The sequence below is a fragment of the Acanthaster planci genome, linkage group LG06 (assembly GCF_054643075.1).
Source record: "Acanthaster planci isolate LZ-2023a linkage group LG06, COTS_SCS, whole genome shotgun sequence".
NCBI lineage: Eukaryota > Metazoa > Echinodermata > Asteroidea > Valvatida > Acanthasteridae > Acanthaster > Acanthaster planci.
The window spans coordinates 16,752,790-16,777,177 of NC_141782.1; the positions used below are offsets into that span (position 1 = coordinate 16,752,790).

Below are 24,388 nucleotides of genomic sequence, written 5' to 3' on the forward strand. Positions count from 1 at the left end.
GGCCAAATATTCCAGTTTAAATTGACAAATACTAATTCAGGTTGCTAACTTGGAAATTTTCTCTAGGGTTATGTACTTACATGTTAGTTTTAACCTATACCAAGTTCATCTGAGCTTTTGTTTTGCGTATCTGCTACTCTTCCTCTGTTTTCTCCGAACGACGCAATCTACATTCCGGAATTCTCATTTTGGCATGAACAGAAAAAAGGCCCTTTTTAGCCGGTTATAGTTGAGCTCTGAAGACAATTGACACGGCGTTCGATTTGGATACGTCCATATTTATTTGAACAGATAAAATCAGAGAAAACATGGCTTCCTTAGAGGTGCTCTTTAAGTTTGACGACTGGAAGACGACACTAACATATTTAGCTGCTAGAGTTTATATGTTCTCCTTCGACCTTGAATCGGGATATCACCATATACATATTTTTGAGCCTCATCAAACACTTCTTGGGTTTTCTTGGACAACCGGCAATTCCACTCAATTCTACGTTTTACTGTTCTTCCTTTCGGTTTATCATCAGCATCCTAAGTTCTCCCCAAGTGACTTCGTCCACTCGTAAAGCACAAGAGATCACAAGGAATTTTCACTGTTCTCTGTCTAGACGACGGTTGGTACATGTATAGATCACCTGATGCAAGTTCTGCAAATGATGTAGCAGTAAGTGTCAAATCTGACTTGAATAATGTCGGGCTCGTCCCAAACCGAGAAAAATCCCATTGGTCTCCCACACAGTACCACGGACGTATATAAAAAAAACCTGGACTTGCAACGTCTTTGTATGAAAAAGAAGCCAACCAGCGGCCATTTTACCGAGCCGAATACAAAGGCGTGGGTTGGCTCCCTACTATTGACGTCAGGAAGAACAAAGGCGGGCATTACCAGGAAAGCTTTGTATTCGGCTCGGTAAAATGGCTGCGAGTGGATTCAATGACTCTATAAGCTGATTAAGGGCATTGCGAGTCCAGATTTTATTATACACGTCCGTGCACAGTACGTGGAATAGCTAGGTATTGCGTGGGACAATGCAGTCGGGACAATAGGCATTACAGACAGGCATTTCCAAGACACCTTGCAAACAATAGATATCGTTATAAACTTGACTCATCGGTTTTCCATTTGATTTTTTTTGTTCAGATTCATTAAACGGTTAGCTTCACAGTTGTATCGGGCATACTGGAGATAGCGCAGGGCTGCTATGTTTAAATCATCGGTCATTCTAAATGATAATGGCCGACCTTTTCAACATGTGTCCATTCGATTTCGTCAGATTACTCAGAACATAATCAGCAGTGCACAGCACAAGTCAAATGAAGTTCTATCTATCCCGTATAACTATATGCAAGTTAAATCTAATTACAACTCCCTGGACCCAGTACATTTATACAGAAAATAACTATAGAGCTTTGTTTTGGTTAAAACAGCAAAGTATACGAGGCCTATTACGGTTATAAAAAAAGTGATGCTGTAAAAGTGAAAAGTGTAAAAGACCCACAGTGTTTTCCCTTCTCCATGGTAAAACATGAATAAATTAGATTTGAAGACAGCTCATAACTTACCTGAAGCTGTATGTTTAAAGAACCACCCGATCCGACTACCCACCGCTACTTATGAGTGAGGCCTGTGCAGCGAAATAGCCACGCTCTATCAGTGGTGCTAATATATTATCTTATGATACAATACAGTAGGCAAACTTGTAAGTGAGGCTTGTTCGAGCCTTCTGCTTGCAAATCTTCTTGACGCTGACTGGCCTCACGTATAAGTTTGCCTAAAGTATTGCATCATACGAAAATATATTAGTGTCACAGTTCTTGCATGCTATTTTACTGCACAGGCCTCACTTAAAGTAGCGGTGGGTAGTCGGATTGGGTGCAAGAACGGCAAAGGTTCAATCAGATTAACCGAAAAACAGGAGCCGTGAAAAGCAAGGCACTAAAATTACAGGGCGTCGGTCCCTTAAGACCAAAGCTGAGGCTTTTGCCCTCAACTGTCTAATTTCGAAAACGAGACTGCCGAATTGTCTGTAAATATCATAAAGTAATTGTAAAGTAAGTAAAAAATAGCGTCAGGCAAACTGTGAAATCTTCCGCCCCAAATGTTGTCATTTTTTAGATAATATTGTTAATAGCTTTTCCAACAACCGTCCGAACGGATGATCTTTGGAAGTTCGTTCAAATATCTCACAACCTTTAAGGCAACCCCCCAAAAAAGTGTTGTGTGTGTACCCGTTGGAGCAGTCATTAAATTAACGGATAAAATATAAAAGCTGTCAACACACCATCGGTACGCCCAAACACATTGTCAACTAGATGCACTTTACTTAATAAGCTAAAAGAGAATTTCGATAGGTTGGATACAAAATGTTCTTATTAAAAATGAGTTTGTCACCTGTGAATTATCACTATCTCACTGTCACCCCTTAAGATAATGGTACGTTCCAAACCGAGCAGCACCGTGCAACATGGCCACTTCTTTCCGAGCTCCGTGGCCAACCATGTTTTCTTAAATAAAAATCTGCACTTTCCAGACATTTTGTCTTGTTTTCCCTGTCACTGTCACGTGTTCGTCCATATTTATTGATTATAAAGTGTTTATGATTTGCACTGACGGTGTGTAGACGGCTTCTACAACGACCGACGTGCGTGTGTGACATGAACCCGTGGTCGTGCGTGCCTGTTGCCGCGCCTAATATCAAGCCTGAGCTAAGGCAGCGTTGAAGCCAAAGCTCATCATCAAACCACTAAATTATTTTTATAATGTACAAACTCTTTATATCCAACTCTTACACACTTTTCACACTCTGCAATCCAGTTTGAAAACAGCACTAAAAGAATTCAGAACAATTTGTTATTTGAGTAGAGTGTGTATTCAGCTGAATCGAATCGGTTTGTTATGTCGATTTGTTTGTGCCTCAAGTTCCCTTTCTGCATAGGGTCTGGCCTTTCTATGTCACAGTCGTGTTTTGATGACAGGGGCTGACCGTCTGTACAAAACACAACATTCACTCAGCTATCAAAACACCAAATTATGAACAATGAAACTAAATACGTAATAATTAAAGGATCCAGGAAATGCATTTTTCTTAGAATCACTTTTTGTGTGTCTCTGTACTCTTCTTCAATGTATGAAGACTGTTTGACATCTTGTTTGGGTTACGTGAACTGAACGGTGCACTTTCTCAAACATTAAAAATTGACCGAGCATTTCTGGACAAGTGAGGGCACTTTTGCTTTAATGTAAATCCAGGAAGACATGGTTCATATTGCATGTTTTCATGTTCAAATTTTAAACCCCAAATTTGCTATCTTGGAACATTTATGTGAAAAGGATTTTTGCTGGATTATTGCCATATACTTACACAGCAATAAATTGCCAAAGAAAATAAAATCTGCCATAGCAGTGGTTAAAAAATCTAGAAATTTTCTGTGCACAGATCAGTGCAACATTGAGATTAAGTGCCCTGGATGACGACATAGTTCTGCTCATGAATATGCAAATATGCATTCGCATAAACCAAAAAACATGGGTTAAAATTGCAAAACACAAATTTGAAATAAGGTTAATTAAAACCCAAAGATGCAATTTCGAGGGTTTTCATTATAACTTATAAAAATATTTCTGTTTCCTAGTTCCTTTAAAATATGATCCTCTGAGTTACTACCTCTGCAAACTTGGCCATACAAAAAGTAAGCAATATAACAAGTATCAAAACCTTTTCTGATTGCGTTGCCATTTTCTTTTCACGTGTATAATGTGGAGATAGGCGTCAACTTTTTTGCTATGCCGCCCTCAGCGCTCATGAAAGGCGAGTTTCACAGGTTTGGATGCAGAGAGGCTGACCCCAATCCATTCCAGGTCAGGTTCACTATCACAGAGGTTCTCGATACAAAACTTCGACATCAACTGCACGAGGAAAAAAGGGAAAAGGAAACTTTTTCTTCCAGTATCTCAAATTTACCTCTGAAAATCTGGAGTACAGTGCTGGCAATATCAAGGTTTTTGGTTTGGTATGGTTTGGTTTTAATTTTTCATAGATAGTTATGGGTTAGCTTTTCATGTATTCTAATCCCTTTTTGATGTGTCTTGCATTTTTTATGTTTAATTTTAGTGAGTTACTTTCAGGAATTTTAAACCTGGAATGAAATCGTTTCTGTAGTTTTTATCTCATAATGAGTGGGATAGGAATAGATTTGTGTACATTATATAGGGCCTACTTAATTATCAATCCAGGGTTACGATAAATGTGGTTGCGACGCTAATGATAGCTGAATCGATGAGGCAGTTGATAATGGAATTAACACTAACATCCAAGATTGAGTTTTACTCACGTTGGCAAGCAAAATGTACATTTCCTGGTCGACCAGCCTTCTTCCCACACAGCTGCGGGGGCCGAATCCAAAGGGGAGATGTGAAAATGCCATGTCTGGGGCCTTACGAACATCAAGCCAGCGCTCCGGTCTGTATTCGTTGGGCTCCTCAAAAATCTCCGGGTCCCGACACATGACTTGGAAGCACATGTTAATCTGGGTCTATTGTGATTGAATGCAACAAAATGAAATAAAATGTGATCACGATGGGCCAATTAAATTTAGTCTTTGTCAGCATTAGCACTGTATGGAAATTTGCTTTTTACTTATTTACGTATTTCATTGAGGAAAATACTTTTTGGCTTTCGGTAGTCAATATATCAGTTGAATATATTCAGTTCTCAGTGCTTTTTCAAGAAGTTTATTGTTAGCAAAACTAGTTTTTGCCATTAACAGAGGTCATTTCGAACAGTTGTCAGTCAAAATAACGTTGCCAAATATTTTCCAGTCGACGACTTTTACGGAGTATAAAGAACTTGGAATTTTCAGACCTTCACCCTGACAGTCCTGAAATCTTCAACAGGCGAAGGAGTGAGGACCAGTATGTTTTTAGGCACTAGAAGTGCGTTCAGTTAAAGAGCAACCCCAACGGTGGAAGAAAATAAGACATCTGGCCGTAGTATGTTTACTTGGATCCATTATAGATATCAATGCCACATAAACCGGGATTCAGCAATATTTTTGGTTTAAAAAATCCAGTTCTGCCGAGCGCCACGCCAGCTTTCGTGAAAGGAGCGTATCGTCATAGCTTCATTTGCATCTTATGAATACGACTTTTCCAGGATTTTGTCGACATAGCACCGTGGAAACGGTTCTCCGTCTGATGCAATGTACGCACTGAGCCTGCGCGACACGTCAATGCACATAATTACACGTAGTCTAGTAACACATGTGCAGTTGCAGTTACACACTGTCCCAAGTACGAGGCGCAGAGCCTTACGGCTTTGAACCCATCGTACCACCGGAGCGCCGACGGGATCCCTATCGGGCTGACGATGGGCCCACTGCTGGGGAGCGAGGCGGTGAAGGAGACCAAGATCATTTGATAAATATGGCTTGGTAAGTTCAGAGTGAAGGACAGATGTTTTCAATGTTTCTTATGTTGTTGTTATATTCCGAAAAAAAGTGTCAGGCTAGACTGGCAGCTAAGGCGTGCAGGCCTTTGTACGAAAACATATATACGAAACCAGGTCCTGCAAGGTCATGATGTTTTTCGTTTCCACTGTGCTATGTAATCAACAAGCATTTCTGCGTGGCGTGAGTATATTAAACTGTATTCCCCATTTTTTTCACCACTGTTGGGTTGCTGTTTAACTTGATTTACCGTACTTTTATGTAGAATGATACCAATGTGTACCGCAGCAATATCACTGCAAACTTACTCCTTTTGGAACATTGTAGCCGTTTATTACGATGTCATGGTCGAGAACACGTGCTGTTCCGGGGACCGTCATGAATATTCTAACGTTGGCGGCAAGATAAATTTAACAGAAGTCGTTAACGGCGTTTGTATGGCTTTTCTTAATTAACTGGGGCTGATGTGTACGTCGTGCACAAAGTAAAGTTCATCTTGCTTGTACTTCTTCGCACGAATTAAGTTTGATCTCAGCGTTACTTCCGTGTCAGCCTTGTTAGCTTCATCAAAGGTTATCGAGGTAACAGAGTCTGACAGGACTTTTCTCACGATACCTACACCATACTATGCCTGTACTACCAAATTACATGTTGGCCTATAATGCTGATTGCACAATGTTGAGAAAATTCGTGTCATTCCCCCAAAATTTCATAGTCCTGCCCTCGCGTGAAAATGGGACTCTCAAGACGGGAAAAACTTCACGAACCTGCTTGATTCCTTGACACAACATTTCAGGTACCTCAGATCCTTCAACTTATCGGCCGTTACTCTGCCTCCCTGAAGAACCTCACTAACCTCACTGTACAGTCTCTCCTGGACGTGAGGGTTGTTCGCTATGCAGTACAGCAGCATGTTCATTGAGTTTGACATCTGTTTAGAGTTCGATATTGTATTAGTTTCGTGTCCATTGAGATTGTATTGACGAAACACTCACAGAGTAAGGATTAGCTCTTCACAGGGGTTCCAATGGTGGCAAACTTTATCGTTCGCCTTGCTGAAGTTATATTGAACACGGAGACATCATGGTTGGTCGTGTTGTATCACAAGAGGACGCTATATCCATTTTAAGATTTTATAGTTTATTTTGTGTGTTTAAATTTACACTCAATTTCACATCTTTACATAGCATTATGAGACCACTTTGGTGTCAATGGTCAACTTGGTGGATCTGGGGTTTTTTTGGAAGATATTTTGTTCAGAGAAAAAGAATATCATTTATGGCCGCAATATTGAAATTTGTGCGTCGTTGAGGACCGCGCGACAGCGTTTAGCTTTCTAAAGCGTTATCACTGTTAGCTTGGAAAGTTGTAGTTTTGCATTAGGCCCTGTGTTATTGTGATAGTATTAATTTAGTATATGTGGTAGTGGCGTGTGTGATAGCGGTTTATTTGAGATTGTGCCATCTTTTGGCGATAAGTTATGGTCGAGAACAAAAACCAGCATTCCTTCTAAGATCGCTGAAACTTACTGTGTCCAGATTGGCTGTGAGTAGATCCAGCATATACCCAAGAAGCTCCTTGGCTGGTGTGTTCTTGGCTAGAAAATAGGAGTAAATGTCGGGAGCCATACTGTCTGTAAAGTCCTCACTGTCAAGGGTGTCCTATGATTGGGTAGAAGTGAACACGACAAAGAATGCTTAGGCCTACTGCTCAAAAGTGATTTTGGAAATCTTTGCTTATACTGCTGTTGCGTCAAAGATTATTAGAATACAAGTACATTAGAAATATTTCCTTTCTTTGTTTCTCTATTAAGGGCGTTATCTTTGTTTCTTCATATATAGGCCTATGTAGTATTAATTATCACAAGAGTGCGAGCAGAACACAGAATCTTCGGCCTCGTGGTATATGAGACACAGAGGGACTACATTATTTCTGTGTTCCACGAGCGCTCGTGTGATAACTAATATTACTATACATTGATCTCCATTACAAAGACTGGATAAGTCACGGCGCCCTCCATCTTGTGCACGCACGCGTTTCATCGGTGAGGGTTTGAAAGTTTAAATTGCGGTCGTCGCTCCAGACCGGCGCGTACATGACACGTATGCTGCGCATGGGGAAATTAGTCTGGCTGAAGAGTTTCTTGCTCCAGTTTCTCTCACTTTTTAAAGGGAAAGCTGCTGGAAAATTGTTCGGACTTGCAAAGCAATTGGACACCCTCTGTCCGGACTGTCGGTAACTGCGCAGCTGCACGAGCCTTCTAGTCGTACGTTTCTGTTTTTTTTTTAATCCAAGTGATCTAGCTGATGCATAATGTCCTTAATTTTGCCCATGTGTGAGATTATTAGTTTGTTTGGTCCATTATGCCGATTTTTAATGTCCATGTTCATTTAAGTTGAAAATAACTTTTTAATGTAAATACTGCTGTTTTTACTCTCTCAGGATTCTGTTATTGCTTCAATATAATTGCCAAATCTGGAAACATGGATTTCATTATGTAACAATTAGTTGGCGAAGAAATTATTTAAATATTTGGAGATGTTTTCTTTAATGTATCAAATTCAAAGGTGTTACATTTTATAGACCTGCAATCTGTAATAAAATAGTGTGCATAAAGCAAGAAAAAACCTTTGTATCCGGTATAATGTGCCTTTTGTATTACATGTCAGGGTGCTGTCAACTTGTATACTATATGTCAACTATATGTCATATAGCTTTGCTTTTCGTCGCTACTGAGAAAGAAAAAAGTATGAAATATCTGAACTCCACAATGAAATTCCTCTGTTTTCTGTCCTGCTTCTATATATATATATTTTTCAATTGTTTGTAAATTAGTCTATAGAAAAATATAATTGAAAGAGTCCCCGGCTCTTTCCATTAGTTTGTAAAATTTAAACATAAATACTCAGATTGCACTTATTCACTGAGTAAATTCATTCCACTGCATTATGATAAAATATTTATACGGGAAGTACTTTAATTCATATTGATCCGAATTTTCAGGAACAAGACGAATAGAAAACAGCCCCACAGATATTACACCTAATTCGAGCTCATTAATGTGTCTGCAATATAGGGCCTATATCAAAATTCAAACATACACCCCTTCTTTTCGCTCCGTCCCTTAGACATCTTTGCTAAAGCATATTTCCGAGCTAAGACGTTTAATGGTGCATTTTATCTCCAAGGCTGATTTATACGACCTCCTAACATACCGCTGTTATAAATACGCATGCGCGAAATGCCGCAAACCCCCACCGCCAAGCTGTCCACGTTTTCGAATCCTCACCATATGAGTCAGCGTTCGCGTGTCCAATCCAGTCTTTGTAATGGAGATTGATGGTTACACTTGTATACCACTGAGTAGTAAAATACTCTGTGGATGTAGGCCTATTACAGTGGTTTCCCTGGATAGACCTCCTTCTCGGCCTTCATAAAAAAAATCTGTTTGCGTAAATGAAAGATCACCTATACGTTTATGTGTACTAATTTAAAATATTTTAAATTATGCAATAGTCAGTTGTACTGTCATTTTACCCATGTCCTCAAGACTCATCTTTTTCTTTTATCGTTCGATTACAGTCTGTTTTGATTAATTTAAGGGAGGGGGCTGTGTTTGTTTGAAAAAAAAATAATGTCTCACGTTCATTCGGTCAGCGTATTCTTCCATGAGTTTGGATGCTATGGCGCACGCATTCAGCCAGTGTCTCTTCATGGCTTGGTACCTCTTACTTGGAAAGGACTTGTAGAGTGGAAACGTGGTCTGCTCCAGCTTCGTCACATGGAGCATCATCTGAACGTTTTCAGACACGAAACGATGTGCGTCCAAGTCAAGATCGAGACCCGGTCGGATCCCCCCGAGACGCTTACTCAGTGCAATCGATCCCATCACTACATAAAATTGGTCGATTATACAATGTGACAGGCCCACTTCAATATATAATTCTTTTATGGTTAAATCTCGAATTAAAAAAAACCCCTCGTTACCTATGTTTAGGGTAGTCAGTGAATCTGTTGGGTTTACACCCTTCCCTCCACTCAAGCATTTAAGACCATTGTGCATTGTATTGGCCTCTACCAATTAATTGCTATGTCATTTCTCTATCTCCACATAGTTAACTAAAGGTGTATTCATTGAGGATGTGAAGTGCAACCTCGACTGTTTGTTCTGTAATGTCTTTGATCGAAAGGTGAAAGGTGACTCACTTTCCAGACCGCATTTCATGAATTCTGTCAGAAGATTTGGCACCTCCCCAGGCTTAAGCTGTTTTCCGTCAATTTCTCGCGGCCCAGCAGTTACTAACTGGCGAATGTGCTCAACGAAGTCATCGACGACGTCGTTGATACGGGGAATGTAGTCTTCCACAGCCTTGGGCCGGAGCACACGGTTGTTCCAAAGACTCCGTCCCTTCTTCCAGCGCTCGCCGTTCCTGCTCACCACATGCATACACAATACAATTAAACCGTGATCACAAACCTATAGAAACGTATATATTTAAGACATTTTAAGAAAAAATAGAGATTACTCTTTCGTACGTACGAATTACTCTTCTTTCGTACGAACAGATTACTATTTCGGATGTACGGATAACTGTTTCGTTGGCAGGCGTTACTAAATCGTATTTACAGATTACTCGATCCTACGTGCGGACTAGTAATCCGTATGTTGCAATGCATAACTATACTTCAGTTCATTGTAGTCTGGATACCAGACCCGATGACTCCGACTCGTCGAATCACATATGATGCAAGATATGGGGCGGAGAGAACCCCCCTCCCCGCCTTTCTTTCGTCATTGTTTGATCAGAATCTCAGGAATTCTTTTGAGACTTCTAGGGGGATGTGTTAGGTAACAATAGTCTAGAGTGTGTATAGGGATTGGACATGTGGGGGGGGTACCCATATGCATCGGCCCCATATCGTGTACGGTATCTCGAATCAAGGGTCCGGTATGACCCAAAGTCCGCGTCACCAAAACCAGAGGGATTCCTCAATCTCCGAAAATAGCCGAAATACTCCGAACTCGTCCCGTGCACAGCATCGATATCGTTGGTGTTTGGGTATTTTCGGTCGTCGATATGCATAATGAAATAAACATGTATTTTTTCATTTGCTTGTTGGTCCGCGCAAAACCATGTTGCTCCGTTCCCAAGCTTTTTTTGGGGGGGGAGGCTTTTTTAGTTTCTTGCATGTTTTCAAAGTGACCGTCTACATTAACAGCTTGCATATATACATACGATCCACCCAGGCTTTTCCTTGTGACCCTTGACATGTTGCGTCATGATCTGTTTCGCTCCGTGGGTGATACCTAACCTAAGAATTTATCAAAATATGTCAGAGAATCTTTGGGGAACCAGACTAAGTTTATTGTTCCCAGCGCAATTTTCCTTGCAACGGAAACTCCACTTCGCTGGTTCACGAACGACTATGAGAAGCATGTTGCGTTGCGTACAAGTTGCGACCAAGGAAACAAACATTGTGTATCATAGGTTTCACTGCACCAACTGAAATTCAAGTCCCATTGAAAACAGTGTAAAATCAACAAAGTTCGGAGCCTCGTTGCAGGAAACCGAAGTCCCTGAGGCCTCTCAAACAAAAAAAGGATCGCCAGGTCCTTCAGATTTCAATAAATTTTGAAAGTTTAGTACGATAACCGATTAGGTTTTTAATTATCCAATTAGTTTTTGAATTATCCACTCAAAAAGTGAACGTTCCTGAGCCTAAACCAAATTTTTCAAATGACAACCCTCCACTTCTCAGGCTCTTCAGACAATTTGTCAACAGAATGCTTGTTTGCTTTGCCCTCAGATGGGAACCCCTCAATCTAGGGAGTTGATCCTGGGCCATATTTACGCAATCCCACTTTTTTTTCAAAAGAAACTGTAGGGGTATTTTTGAAGCGCCTCGGCCCGGTGGAGAATTTGCCTTGAATTAGGACAGTGCACCAACCAGTATGGCTCTTTTCAAGGGATCAGGAAGCGCTTCTGCTCAAGGCGTAATTGCCCAAGTTCATTCATGTACGAAACCGTACGTAGAAAATAGTCATCCGTATATGAACGAAATAGTTATCCGTATCATCTTTCTTCTTGCGATGCATGTCCTAAAATAATACAATTTTATTTTTTTAAATGCTCTGCTGCTGCGACAGTGCATTAGTTCAAGTCACTGGGCTTTCTTGTTAGATGACGTTATGGATTGACTGGCAAGGTTTAGTTACTTTTCCTGTTGCTGTTGTCGAAAGTTAACAACAGTGATTTCAACCCGAGCAGGTTTTTGCCTTTTGTGTAAAATACTACATATGTGGTACTGGTATGTCACTTTCCACCATGGCTGCTTTCGCTCGTCTGTGTGCATAGGCCTGCACTCTAAAAACTCCCGGGTCAGATTGACCCAGAATTGGGTCCCATTCGGTGTGACCATTTTCCGAGTCAAATAATCACCCGGAAAGGGTCACATACGATTCGAAAGGGAATCATTTTTGACCCAGAAAAAGGTCACGCCAAATGGGACCCGATTCTGGGTCAATCTGACCCGGGAGTTCTTAGAGTGAATAGTCCCCCAATCTTTAACGTATGTGAGTAAATTTCAGAGATTACAATTATGAAAGACATCGCCCCTTTGACCTCCAGAATTTTGACCAATCAGCAGCCATATATTACAAAGTACAGGCCGCAAGTGGCGAACCAAATGACACATAAGGAATACATGGCACCGCACGACAAAGTTCTTTCCACGCCACCCGCTAATGTGGTGCAAGCCGATTATGCCTATACAATACGTATTTGAGCTTTAAATTGAATAATTTACTCACGCGTATTCCTCGGACGCCAGCACCTTGAATCTTCAAAGTGTTCAGATGACACCTATCAACTAATTAATGGTTCAGCAGATTTCTACTTAGGATGGCGTCGCCGTTTCGAAAATCAATGTTATTGGTTAGTGCGCACGGTTATGCAGAATTCGCATGCTGACATATTTTAGACGTTTGTTTTAGAGGCGCTGCATGTTTCCTTGACAACTTGAAGAGATGATTCTCAAACTACCCAATAATATACAAGCAAATAAACCTCATTCTAGTTAAAGAGCCTTACTCAGCTGGAATTCCCAAATGACCCAGTTGTTTCTGACGTACTGACTTGAGTGACTCAAAAGAGGGCCTGTCGGGATACTTGCCCTCTTGGGCAAACACCTGCTTTATGATGGCCGGTGAGTAGACGTTGACCCACTGACGATGAAACACTCGCTCCGCCACTATCTTGCTCTCCTTTCCAAACTCCTCGTACCTGATTGGGGTTCACATGTAATAACTTACATTACGTAGAACTAAACGATAAAATGAGAAGCAGCCGTCCAAGCAATACTTCATTTAAGATTGAAGTAATTATGTCTGCTTTATTTTCGTACCCCTTTCATTGCCTTTCGAAGCAGGTCAACATTTTCGTAAAGAAAACATGTATGGAAACTTAAATATTCCTCACTTAACATGAGATTTTTTCTTTCAGTCGGCTGGAGTATATATATAGGCTTGTACACATCTTTCACCAAGCACCTTAGGCCGTGTCCGAAACAGGCTTCCAGAGCTACGGCTAGGTCTATTGTCTATTCGTCTTTGCACATCTCCAATGGAGGGAAGACCCAGACCTAGCTCTAGACAACAGATTCGGATGCAGCCTGAAGCGACATAAGTCCGGATATTATGCGAAATAGATCGCTTTAACACCCCCGTCAGTTACATTACATTACTGTGTAGAGTATAATGCTAACACGCGCACACGCTCCATTCGTTTGCTCTGCAATGTCCTGTTCAAAGTGACGTCACACTTCAGTACTCTATAGGGTTTTAGCGTACCACGCTTGACAAGTGCACGAGTGCCACTACTTGAAAGAAGCTCGTTGTCAAGTTTGGAGTCATAAAGCCATGTACAATACGCAGTTCACTTGGTCGCCCTTTATTCTGATGCAAATTTCAAGGTTAGATTTTTTGAGGTAGTAGGATTGCTAGTGTTTACACAAATCTAGTGTTGGCGAATGAATGATGCATGTTCTTGGCAACGTCAATTCTTTATTCTTGGTATAGTTTAGTAACTGGATGGAATAAATTGTATCGTACAACGCCGGAATATATCTGATTGTTTGAACATCGATCCAAAGTTATTGAATGATTATTTTATCCCAACGTGTACAGAACAGCCGCTCAGTAAAAAGTCTGTTTCACTGTCAAAAAAAATAATATTTGAATTCTTAGGAGACACGAGGATTTTATTCAAACGAGTATTTATTGAGGTTTGACGCTTTTCATGGTTGAGGTAGCAAGTAAACTTGACAGGTTTGCGATGGCACCATGGATATATAAAGTACCACTGGTTGTTTTCAGAGCCCAACATACTAAAAAAAGATAAATCCATAGTGCTACCGCAAACCTATCTAGTTTATCGGGAATTTTTCCTTGAAATATTCACCCAATGTAGTGATTTCCTACGATTCATTCCGACGTTGCACATTAAAACCTAATGACTGTTTCAAATCTGTGCAAATAGGCGTTCAGTCCGTGACCTTATCAAATAATTATTGCAATGACAGTAATTGACATTCATTCATAAATACCCTACCTCAGACAGTCTCCCTATTCAACAACATACAACGTGACCGTGTATTAACATTTGATAATGCCCGCTGCATAGAAAAGCTGAGGCACCTGGATACGCAACAGTTAAATCCATTCCTATTGGTCAAGAGTCTGTGTGCGCGCGGCACGCAGAACTCGCCACGCGCGAGCCAAATCCTCCGGTTCGTAAGTGACTTTGTCACAAAGGCGGACGGCGCGTCACGATTTGCAGGCTCCCCCCCCCTGGTCGATTCCTGAAGTTGTACGTTAACTTCCAGTTCCATGGTTCCACATAAAAGGTGATCAATGCAAGTAACCCTATGTGCAGTGCACGTGTGCAGTGGGCGTGGTTTAAACTGAAGTGACGTCACACTCCCGAACTAGATACAGAGGGACTCTCCTGGACTACTTGCACAAGGAATATTACGATCAAATGGATGGAGGTGTTTGGGAAACAGAAGTAAAGTTCTTGGAAAAATTCCTGGAAAATTATCGTATATGGATTTGTATCGACTCTCTGACTATAATGGTATTTATGAATGGTAATAAATATGTATTTGTCAGTCTTAAACTGACGTGGCCTAAGACCGGTGTCACAGTCTCATTCTTCAGGCGTACTCGGATTTCCGGAAGAACTCGCCGGATAAATGAGCACTTTGCCGCAACGTACCTATTTATCTGGTAAGCTTATAGACCTTTTCACTAATAAATTCATAATTATGCACAAATTGCCTTGGCGGCAAGAAGTGTGAGCAGGCCATTGGAAATGTACAGGGGTGCGACTTTGATGATAATTTTCTCTTAGGTTGTCTGGCTTTTCTTCAGAAAACGCCATTAAGTCGTTTTGCTATCAATTTCTAATCTAAGCCGGATTTTTCGTGCTCTGTAAAAGACTTTTTAATCGCAACTTTCCTGTGCGCACGAGACCACCGTTGCTTGGTATGGCCCCCTTCTCTCATAAGTGGTATAGATTATATCATTTGTGTGCAGTCGATTAAGACAGTGTTCTAATTTATATGGATCTAGTTTTTATAACCAGGAAAACTCATTTTTAATAGATATTTATCAAATTGGGGCAACAATCAATTTTTTTCGGTGAAAAATAATCAAATTGGGGGTTATATAAAAACCCACATTTTTCATTAAGTTTTTTAAGCAGGGCACAAAATCAGTGCTACTGAAAAACGATTAATGTAATTTAATTTAATTAATGTAATTTAAATTTAATTTTTAATTCATTAACAAAGATGACGCCTCGTTTTGCAATCAACCGTAGTCTGTTGCTGTGCCATAATTGTGCAAAAAGTGCAAATCTAGCGCACGTGCACTTTGGCAATGCCCACCATGAACGTACGTTGGGAATACCAACAGCGGCGGAAAGGTTTTAAAAGTGGGGGCAAGCCCCAGCCGTTAGACTAAAAAGAATACTATTATTAAGATGTAATGTACCCCCAACGGCTGGTAGGACTATAATGTGGGGCAAAATAACTCCTTTTTCAAAGGGAGGTGGGCGCGGTTCTGTCGCTTGCGTGGAATATTGATCCACATATTTTACTCATCACAGCCACCTGGGGATGTAATTTTCAGTACTTCATGTACACACAATGCGCATTTACCATTGCTGATTTACTTATCAGAACAACCACAACGAAGAGCAGGCGCTTTCGCCGCGTTCTACAAAATGCCGCCGTCATTATTTTATTGGATAGTCACAAGTCACTCCGCCCCACCTTGCCGTACTTGGATCCTAGCCTGGGACTAAATTCTCCTCTCTGTGGATTCCGTTTTCCCTGAAGGATTCGAACTGTACTTCGCAGATACCATTTGTTCTGTGAGGTCTCTTCTTGTATCTTAAGTTCAAGCATGACACGCTTTGCCACATCTAACGATATTTCCATCGAAGGCCTATGGTGGTGCAGAAACTAAGTGAACCAAAATGGGATTCACTGCGCATATGTCCGGGTGCTAGTTTGGGTCCCTCGACAGTGTTCGCTTACTACCCGCAAATCTGAGCATGCCCGAAAAATGAGACCGTCACACCGGCTCAGGAGAATGAACGCTGATGATGCCCTCTGCTGTAGTTCAGGCATTGGTCGCGTCCATTCTCTTCAAGCACACATTCCCTTATTATTTATTTTTCATTTTGCTTGACGGTCATACCGCCATTGGCCGTAAGGATTGCTCATGTTCATAGTGAGGTGTATGACAAATTAGTTTTGACGTACGTGTATTCACAGAACATGCTGATTTCTTCTGGGAAGGTAATATGGGTCTAGTTCCCATCACTGAAGCGAAATTAACATACTGCCAGGATTGTTTTAACGTAATGCTTCCTAACCCTTACTTCACCCTAAACTCGAACTGGTTGAGTAGCTTACCTCTTTTCCCACATCCTATGGAAGCCTTCGTTTTTAAGGCCATTCGTCAAATAGTCAGGTAGGCATCCAACTATTGGCCACAGTCTGGGACCGGGGATCTCCTCAAACTGTCTAACAGTCTGCGGCGCCTCGGTCTTGGTCAACTCTCGGAGGACAGATCTAGACTTTGGGCGAGACCAGTGGGCGGCTGGTCCGCAGAAGTCGTTGCGGAGAAATTTGCCGAAAACCTGACAGAAACGGTACATGCTTGGTGCTCGGTCGTAAGTAACTGTTTCCCGGCTAAACTGTGACGTTGCCTGTATTTATCCACACAAACAACTACAGGGGAGAGGAATGTTCACCCGTTGGCCTTTTATTCAAAACGTCCGTCCTTCCGTGAAAGAGACTCTTTGCTTACAGTTACACACATTAACATATTACGAGCTCCATGATGGAATACAGAGCAAAGGATTTTGGGCGTTAAAGTTAAATTCTATTTGCCATTTTCCCAAATGTTCAAAAATTACAAAAACCATCTTAGATAGGGTTTTCAAGTAATTTACAATATTGAAACCCGTTCGAAATAACATAACTGACATACTCATGTTATAGGCTATCCCATTTATTTCAGTTTGTAAAACTACGTGCACTGATATTCAGTCGATCAAGAAAGAGTGGCATTCTTCAAGGCTTTACACAGTTTAAACTTGACTTAGGAGGGAGTACCTTTCCGTTATAGCATACTCTCAGAAACGTTGAGTACCCGGATCCCGGTTCTTTCCAGAACCACACGTAGCCCCCCCCCCCTTCACAAAGAGACACCGGTATCCTGCAATGCACGGTGCTACCGCAAGCCTCTATTTTTTATTTATTTGTCCCCTTCACCATGAAAAGCTTCAATGATCATCTTAGTTTGATTTTCTTCAAACTTGGCACAGTGGTCTGTATGAAATGGAATATTTACCCATTTTTTCTCCAGTGCTACGTTCAGATTGTAACGCACATGTAATTTATTTTTAAGAAGACGTGATTTAAGGTTACATCATGGTTTATCATGACATTTTGTCGACTTTCACGCCACTTCGTCATGAGATCAAAAACATGTCATGGTAGGCCTACAGTGTACAGTACATGTACACAATCACACGCCTGTAACCGAACATGCATGCACAGACTATCACATAATGCAAACGTTTCTCTTTTGAGGGGGAGTACTTTAAAAAGAACTTAGTGGAGCTTAAACTTGCCTTTGTGAAAAGAGTCGTATGAATATAATGGTGTAAATTGTCTACGAAGTGTTATGACAATAAAGGAGCATGCTTCATTCAAGGTGCGCTGTTTATCTTCTGACAGAAGTACTGGTCAGATTGAGTTGAAACATTCTATCCACTTAGACGGGGATGTGTTATATAGATTAAAACAAGTTTGTCGTCGCATTAGGTGTTAAGTTATACTACCTTTAGGGTGTGTTGTTTTAAGGTCCATATCTTCAAAAGTACAGGGTGTCCCAGAAAAAACCAAAGCCTGAGGAAAGGGTTAATGTGCCCAAACCATGAGATATGTGCCCAAACCATGAGATATGATTATAATGTATAAGGATCTCCGAAAAGTAGAAGCAGTATTCTTTCTAATGATACCTTGATGGTATCCCTCCTGTCATGCATGACTGAACACCATTGTCTTGAAAAAGGGGTATCCGAACTCAGTTGTAACACTTTGGATAAACCAGTGAATGAGGTTGTCCTCTGTCATGCTTGTCCTGGTTTAAAGTGACAACAAAAGGTTGCAATAATCTGGTTTAAATGTGTTGACTTGCCCCAAGGTAGGCCAGTGCAGTGTTGAAAAGTGTTCGAAGCAGGACAACAAGTCTGCGACATGGTGCAACTTACCAAAGAGCAAAGAGTGAATTTCTTGAAAACCAGAGCTTTCAAGCCACCCAAGCTGCATTTAGGGAAGCCTTCCCTGATATTGATCCACCGGCAAAGTCGACCATTTTGGAAAATGTGCGCAAATACCGAGAACGTGGGACAAATCTTAATTTGAACAAGGGTCATTCAGGAAGGAGGCGAACAGTGCGAACTCCTGAAAACATTGCTGCAGTTCGACAGCAACTTGTCGAACAGCCAAGGGGAACCAGTTGCAGGAGGAATGGACTTGGACTGTCCCATTCTTCGTTTAACCGTATAACGCAGTCAGACTTGCAATTCCATCCATACCGAATGCACATCCGCCACCACCTTTGCGTGGAGACCTCAGGAGGAAACGGGAGTTTGCTCAATGGCTGCCGGAACGCATCGAAAGTGTTACAACTGAGTTCGGATGTCCCGTTTTCAAGACAATGGTGTTCAGTCATGCATGGCAGGAAGGATACAATCAAGGTATCATTAGAAAGAATACTGCTTTTACTTTTCGGAGATCCTTATACATTATAATCATATCTCATGGTTTGGGCATATTAACCCCTTTCCTCGGGCTTTGTTTTTTTCGTGGACACCCTGTATACTGTCCGCTGGATTGGGTTAAAACTTGTGAGTATTTACAGGTACCTGCTATACGTGAAAATGAAATGTAGTGATGTTGTTAGGCATTCCTGTGGTGCAACCTTCAGACTTAAACAGCTTAAGACAGTTATAACCTTGTGATCAGGTAATTCACATAATTCAGTGACATGACGGTCATCACCGTCATCACAAACAGCTTGTGTTTGTCCACAAATGCAATTTCTAGTTTTAAATGTTCTTTCTTTTGTGATTTGTTGTTGCTTGACTTCGTAACAGTAACCCAGTATTTCAAGATGTATTTTTGCGTTGGGGAGATGTTAATTTATATAACGGGTTTTGCCCTTACCCAACGTATACATTGATAAACACTGTATGCTCATACAGTGTTCATCAATATATACGTTGGGTAAGGGAAAAACCCATAATATAAAAGTAACCCAGCAAGCAAAGTTTTCTCACGCATATGTACAGTAATTTTGGTTTCACAATTCGAGCAGAAAAACTTTGCCTTCCTGCAATGACACCACAGCAGCAGCGCCTTCATTTGTCAGGAATAACATGGAAATATTAATGATTACAAGTGTCCTTATATATACAGTACAATTAAGAAAAAGATTAGTGGAATAATATTTATACATGTAAAAGGAGTGGGAATTTACATGAAGTTTGTATTTGAGAGAGAAGTATTCTATGGACTCTTAAACTTTCTTCAGCTCTAAAAAAGAATAAAAATAAAAACCGGTTTGCTTGTGGTGATCCATTGCCAAAATCGCTATCTGTTGTACAACACCCTCAGCGTTCGTGAAAGGCGAGTCGCACGGGCTCAGATGCAGTCAGATTAATCCCAATCCACTTCAAGTCAGGTTCACTGTCGCAAAGATTCTCGATACGAAACTTTGACACCAACTGCATGAGGAAAAAACGCAAGTGTCGCTCACAATTCCATATTGAGGCAGTCAAGCTGCAAGGAATGCTACAAAGAGTACTTAATGCACATTTATGATTTCGACTTTCTAGCCATTTCTTATGGGCAGGGCGTCGATCAGTGGGGGGGGGGCTTATCTCCCTCTCCCTACCTTTTCAAGTGACTGTCGCCCAGTGAAAATCGTTGGTCTTTAATTATTTAAGTTTATTCACTTACTCATCGAAAAAATAAACCAAGCTTGAAAATTGCTTTTAAGTGTTTATCGAAATGTTTATGCCCAAACCAACACGTGCCTTCAATATATACACATGTAGATTGATCCAATGAGACACCATTACTGCAGTGACACCACACTCATGCGCACGTGTACATGTACTTTGCATCCTGTTTGTTGATGATGCATAATTATATAACGCGCACTTACCACCTGACTTAGTCGCGTGGATAAAATCCAGCGTCTTTGCTTACCGGGATCATTGACACACTACTTACACGGTGTGGCGTTTTTCTGTTGGTTTTTAGGATTTGAAATGCATGTGACGAAACACCGGTGGGTTGAAGGATGGATCAGTCTATCTGTGTATTCCACATTCTGACCTCCGATTAAATCTTATAAAGCATTGTGGCAGTGTTTGCTTAATATCCACTTTTATGAATAACTTACGTTGGCAAGCAAAATGTACATTTCCTGGTCGACCAGCCTTCTTCCCACACAGCTGCGGGGGCCGAATCCAAAGGGGAGATGTGAAAATGCCATGTCTGGGGCCTTACGAACATCAAGCCAGCGCTCCGGTCTGTATTCGTTGGGCTCCTCGAAAATGTCCGGATCCATACACATGACTTGGAAGCACATGTTAATGTAGGTCTGTTGCAATTGAAATACAAAATATATCTACAATGAATAAGCCCGTGGACCAAACATCGCAGTGACATCCTCTAGAAAGTGAAATTGTATGTGTTTTGGCTGGTTTATGTGCTGGTTTCTTGCTAAAAACTTATTAAGACAGTTACGTGTACACTATCATCAGGAAATGCAGCAACTGTTGTACATGTACCAAAATAGCATAAAAACGATGAAATTGGCCTCCTATGCTTGACATCTTTATGGCGTAACTGTGAGTGAAAACTACATGTACAATTACTTTCAACTTACTCCTTTGGGAACATTGTAGTCATTTATCACGATGTCGTGGTCGAGAATACGTGATGTTCCGGGGATAGTCATGAACATTCTAACATAAAGGATAAGACACAGGAAAGCTTGAGGAATTTGAATTTATTGAAAATCTTGCCAATCAGTGTATAAAACTCGTTGGTCGCACATGTGACGTAATTCTTGTGCAGAGAACACAAAATTACACAGTATACGTGTACACAGTTTCTAATTTTGATTTTTATTTGATCTCCGTTTTATCTTTATGACCTTCCATGACTACGAGAGAACTATACAAGAGTAAAATATTAAAATTGAGTTGAAATGTGGGTGATCTGACACAAGATAAGATGGGATGAGGTTGGGTGAGGTCAAGGTCAAATGTGTTGAGGTAAGGTGCGGATTGGCAAGGTTGCGGTCGCGACGGTGAGATGAAATGGGTTGAGTGAGGTTGGTGAGGCGAGGCGAGATGGATGAGGTAACTTGAGATGGGACGGGGTGAGTAAGGTCAACTGGGTCGAGGTGAGGTACAGATTGGCGGCGATGAGGTCGCGACGGTGAGGGGAAGTGAGGTGGGATTTGTTGAGGCAAGGTTGGGTGAGACGCAGTAAAAGAAAGATGAGGGAGGTAAGGCATAGGGTAGCCTGGGGTGCGGTGAAGTGTGGAGAGGCGGATTAGTTGAGGCTAAGTAATGGAATATACTGAAAGAAAGTTTCCACTCTACAAATTTTCCAGAATCTAAAGAATGCCCATAGAAAAGGAAGACGTACAGTAGAAAGGAGTTGGTAAATAAATAAACAGGAAACTGAGGAAGCAAGGAATGAGATTAATACGTTACAGAAACAGTCATGAAAGTGTGCGCCGTTGGAAAAATCAACATGTTCTAAGAATCTTACCGATACTACCATTGGTAGTTGATTGGGATCAATTATAACCATTGTTTGAAATTAATTGCCCAAAAGTGAAGGTCGTTGGTATATTGACCAATGTATTGACCATTATAGGAGCTAAAACAAGGGTTTTACGAAGGGATAAATTCGGCCATAATCATTTTTATTATTAATTGATTAATTGAATCGCAAAGAGCATCCGGGCCGTGTCATCTTGTCAATCAGTTACAATAATTGAGATCCTGGAGATCAATCGAGAGAATTTTTTTCCTGAACTGTATTGCTATTTTATTGCTATTTTATTGCTATTGAAAGCTCGACGTTCAGTGGGACAAAAACGAAGCGCTTAGCAATTTGAGTATTCGCGAAGAAATGTATTTAGTGAGATCCGTGTACGTTTCGTTAATTGATCTGTTGTTTTTCAGTGTGAAAAAGAGAAGCGTAAATTAAAAGCGAGTGGTTTCTCGTTTTGCCATTTGAAACGAAAAAATAAAGAAAAAACAGGTCGTTTCTCGCTTTACTTCTTAAAAACGAAAACAACAGTCATTTTTTATTTCGTTTTAGAATACGAACAGTTCCATCTTTCATTTTGTAATTTAAGACACTTATTATGCGATATCTTAGCTTGCTAAATTACAGTGAATCAAACATTTCTGAAACAGGATTACGATGAATTTGTTGCCTCCAAAGTAAATCAGGACTTTTCGTGCCTTGCATGTTGGGTTGCTTGTTCTGTCTTCTTCAAGTCTGATGCCTTTCGCCCTCATGGTAAAATGTTTTACCTCTTGGAATTAATATTCACAAACCTGCTTGATTCCTTGACGCAACATTTAAGGTACCTCAGATCCTTCAACTTATCGACTGTCACACTGCCGCCTTGAAGAACCTCACTAACCTCATTGTATAGTTTCTCCTGGACTCGAGGGTTGCTCGCTATGCAGTACAGCAGCAGGTTCATAGAGTTGGACGTCTGTGCAGACAATGAAAGTGGTTTTCAGTTAAGCATAGGGACAAACACGTTACAGTTTGGTCATCTACGCGCTTAAAGGGTTTCCATGTTTTCCTCGAGTATTCGGCAACTGTTCTAATTGGGATTTGCCGCAGTTTTCTGCTGAGGATATTAATCCTGGTTGCTGTCTAACATAATTCCTGTCCTCGGTGTCCCTGAGGCGATTCCTAAACGTATCCAAGTACACCAACTTTTTGACCATACTTTAAATTTGATGTGATATTTTATAGAAAGCCACGAACACATTTATAAGTATCCCGTTGGATGTTACCATAGGGTACAGTTTTATGTCAGATTTGCGCACGGCGGCTCACTCGGAAAGATATCATTTCGTCAAAACAGTACAGCACTTGGCGACAATGGAGGCCCGCATCACACCCTTTGGACCCAAGTCTCGGCCAGGACCACTTACCGTATCCATACTAACTTGGAGGAGATCTTGCATGTGCCCCAGAAGCTCAGTAGCTGGTGTGTTCTTGGCAAGGAAATAGGAATAAACATCAGGAGCCGTGTCCTCCCCCAAGCCCTCGCTCTCAAGGGTTTCCTTTTCGGGATTACAAGTGAACATTCATATCAGTATCTTACCGTTCTGGAGAACGAAAACATGTTATGTACATTCGTAACTCTTCAGACTAAATTAGCAATTTACATAAATTATTTCCGCAATTCGCTAGAAAAGCTGAAACTGTCTGAAAACGGTTAGTTTTATTTCACGATCCATGGCTGTTTGCGCCTGATGGGATATTTTTTAACTGCCCTGTTTAAGTCGGAAAAGAAACCTTGCCCCTCACCTTCATCCTGTCACTGTATTCCTCCATGAGTTTGGATGTTATCGCGCACATATTCAGCCAGTGTCGCTTCATGGCTTTGTACGTCTTGTTTGGAAAGTACCTGAAGAGTTGAAATGCCGACATGTCCAACTTCGTCGAATGGGGCCAGAACAGCGTGTTCTCCGTCAAGAAACGGTGTGCGTCCAAGTCAAGATCGAGACCTGGTTTGATCCCTCCAAGACGCTTACTCAGTGTAATCGATCCCATCACTGTGCATGAAAGTGACAAATCAAACAGTTAACCCCATGAGTAAAACTTGGATAATGTTTTTAACTGATTTTTTGCAAGCTTAAGAAGAATTATCAGTGTAAAGCTATATTCTTTATTGCCAACATATTCCATGCTCGTGCCTTCTAAGGATAATAAACATGTACAGCTGTGCATGACTGTGCAAAACCGTGAATATGCCTGAATAATCAGCTTGTGCTTTCAGATAGAGGAAGTTTATGTTAAGGGTCTGTGCAAGAAAATTGTTTTAATGCAACCATTGAAAATGCCCCTTTGTGCACCAGTTAACGTTGTTTTATTTGTTTATACTTCGAATGGTATTTTGATTCCTTTTTGGTTATTAAAATTATGTGAACTACCATATTCGGGAGCAAAACTGTGATGTTATATCGGGCAGAAAATCGCAGTTACATTGATTTGGCCACAAACAAAAAATGGACTTTCATAT

The 24,388-nt window shown here is 40.9% G+C and overlaps 2 protein-coding genes across 2 annotated transcripts; both read right to left on the bottom strand.

The window, feature by feature from the left end:
• Positions 1–257: 257 nt before the first annotated feature.
• LOC110982206 (25-hydroxyvitamin D-1 alpha hydroxylase, mitochondrial-like) lies at positions 258–16,782 on the bottom strand. The gene is made up of 9 exons (XM_022240466.2): positions 16,426–16,782; positions 12,534–12,725; positions 9,649–9,872; positions 9,086–9,333; positions 6,972–7,103; positions 6,210–6,373; positions 5,751–5,829; positions 4,330–4,530; positions 258–3,904 (listed from the first exon to the last, which is right to left on the bottom strand). The coding sequence occupies exons 1-9, from the start codon at positions 16,668–16,670 to the stop codon at positions 3,791–3,793; spliced, it is 1,599 nt and encodes a 532-aa protein (XP_022096158.2). The 5' UTR covers positions 16,671–16,782; the 3' UTR covers positions 258–3,790.
• A 2,065-nt stretch (positions 16,783–18,847) lies between these two features.
• Positions 18,848–23,919, bottom strand: LOC110982208 (sterol 26-hydroxylase, mitochondrial-like). Its single transcript, XM_087138064.1, has 6 exons — positions 23,674–23,919; positions 23,295–23,426; positions 22,680–22,843; positions 20,984–21,062; positions 20,495–20,695; positions 18,848–19,811 (listed from the first exon to the last, which is right to left on the bottom strand). The coding sequence occupies exons 1-6, from the start codon at positions 23,917–23,919 to the stop codon at positions 19,698–19,700; spliced, it is 936 nt and encodes a 311-aa protein (XP_086994190.1). The 3' UTR covers positions 18,848–19,697.
• Between the last annotated feature and the right edge of the window lie 469 nt (positions 23,920–24,388).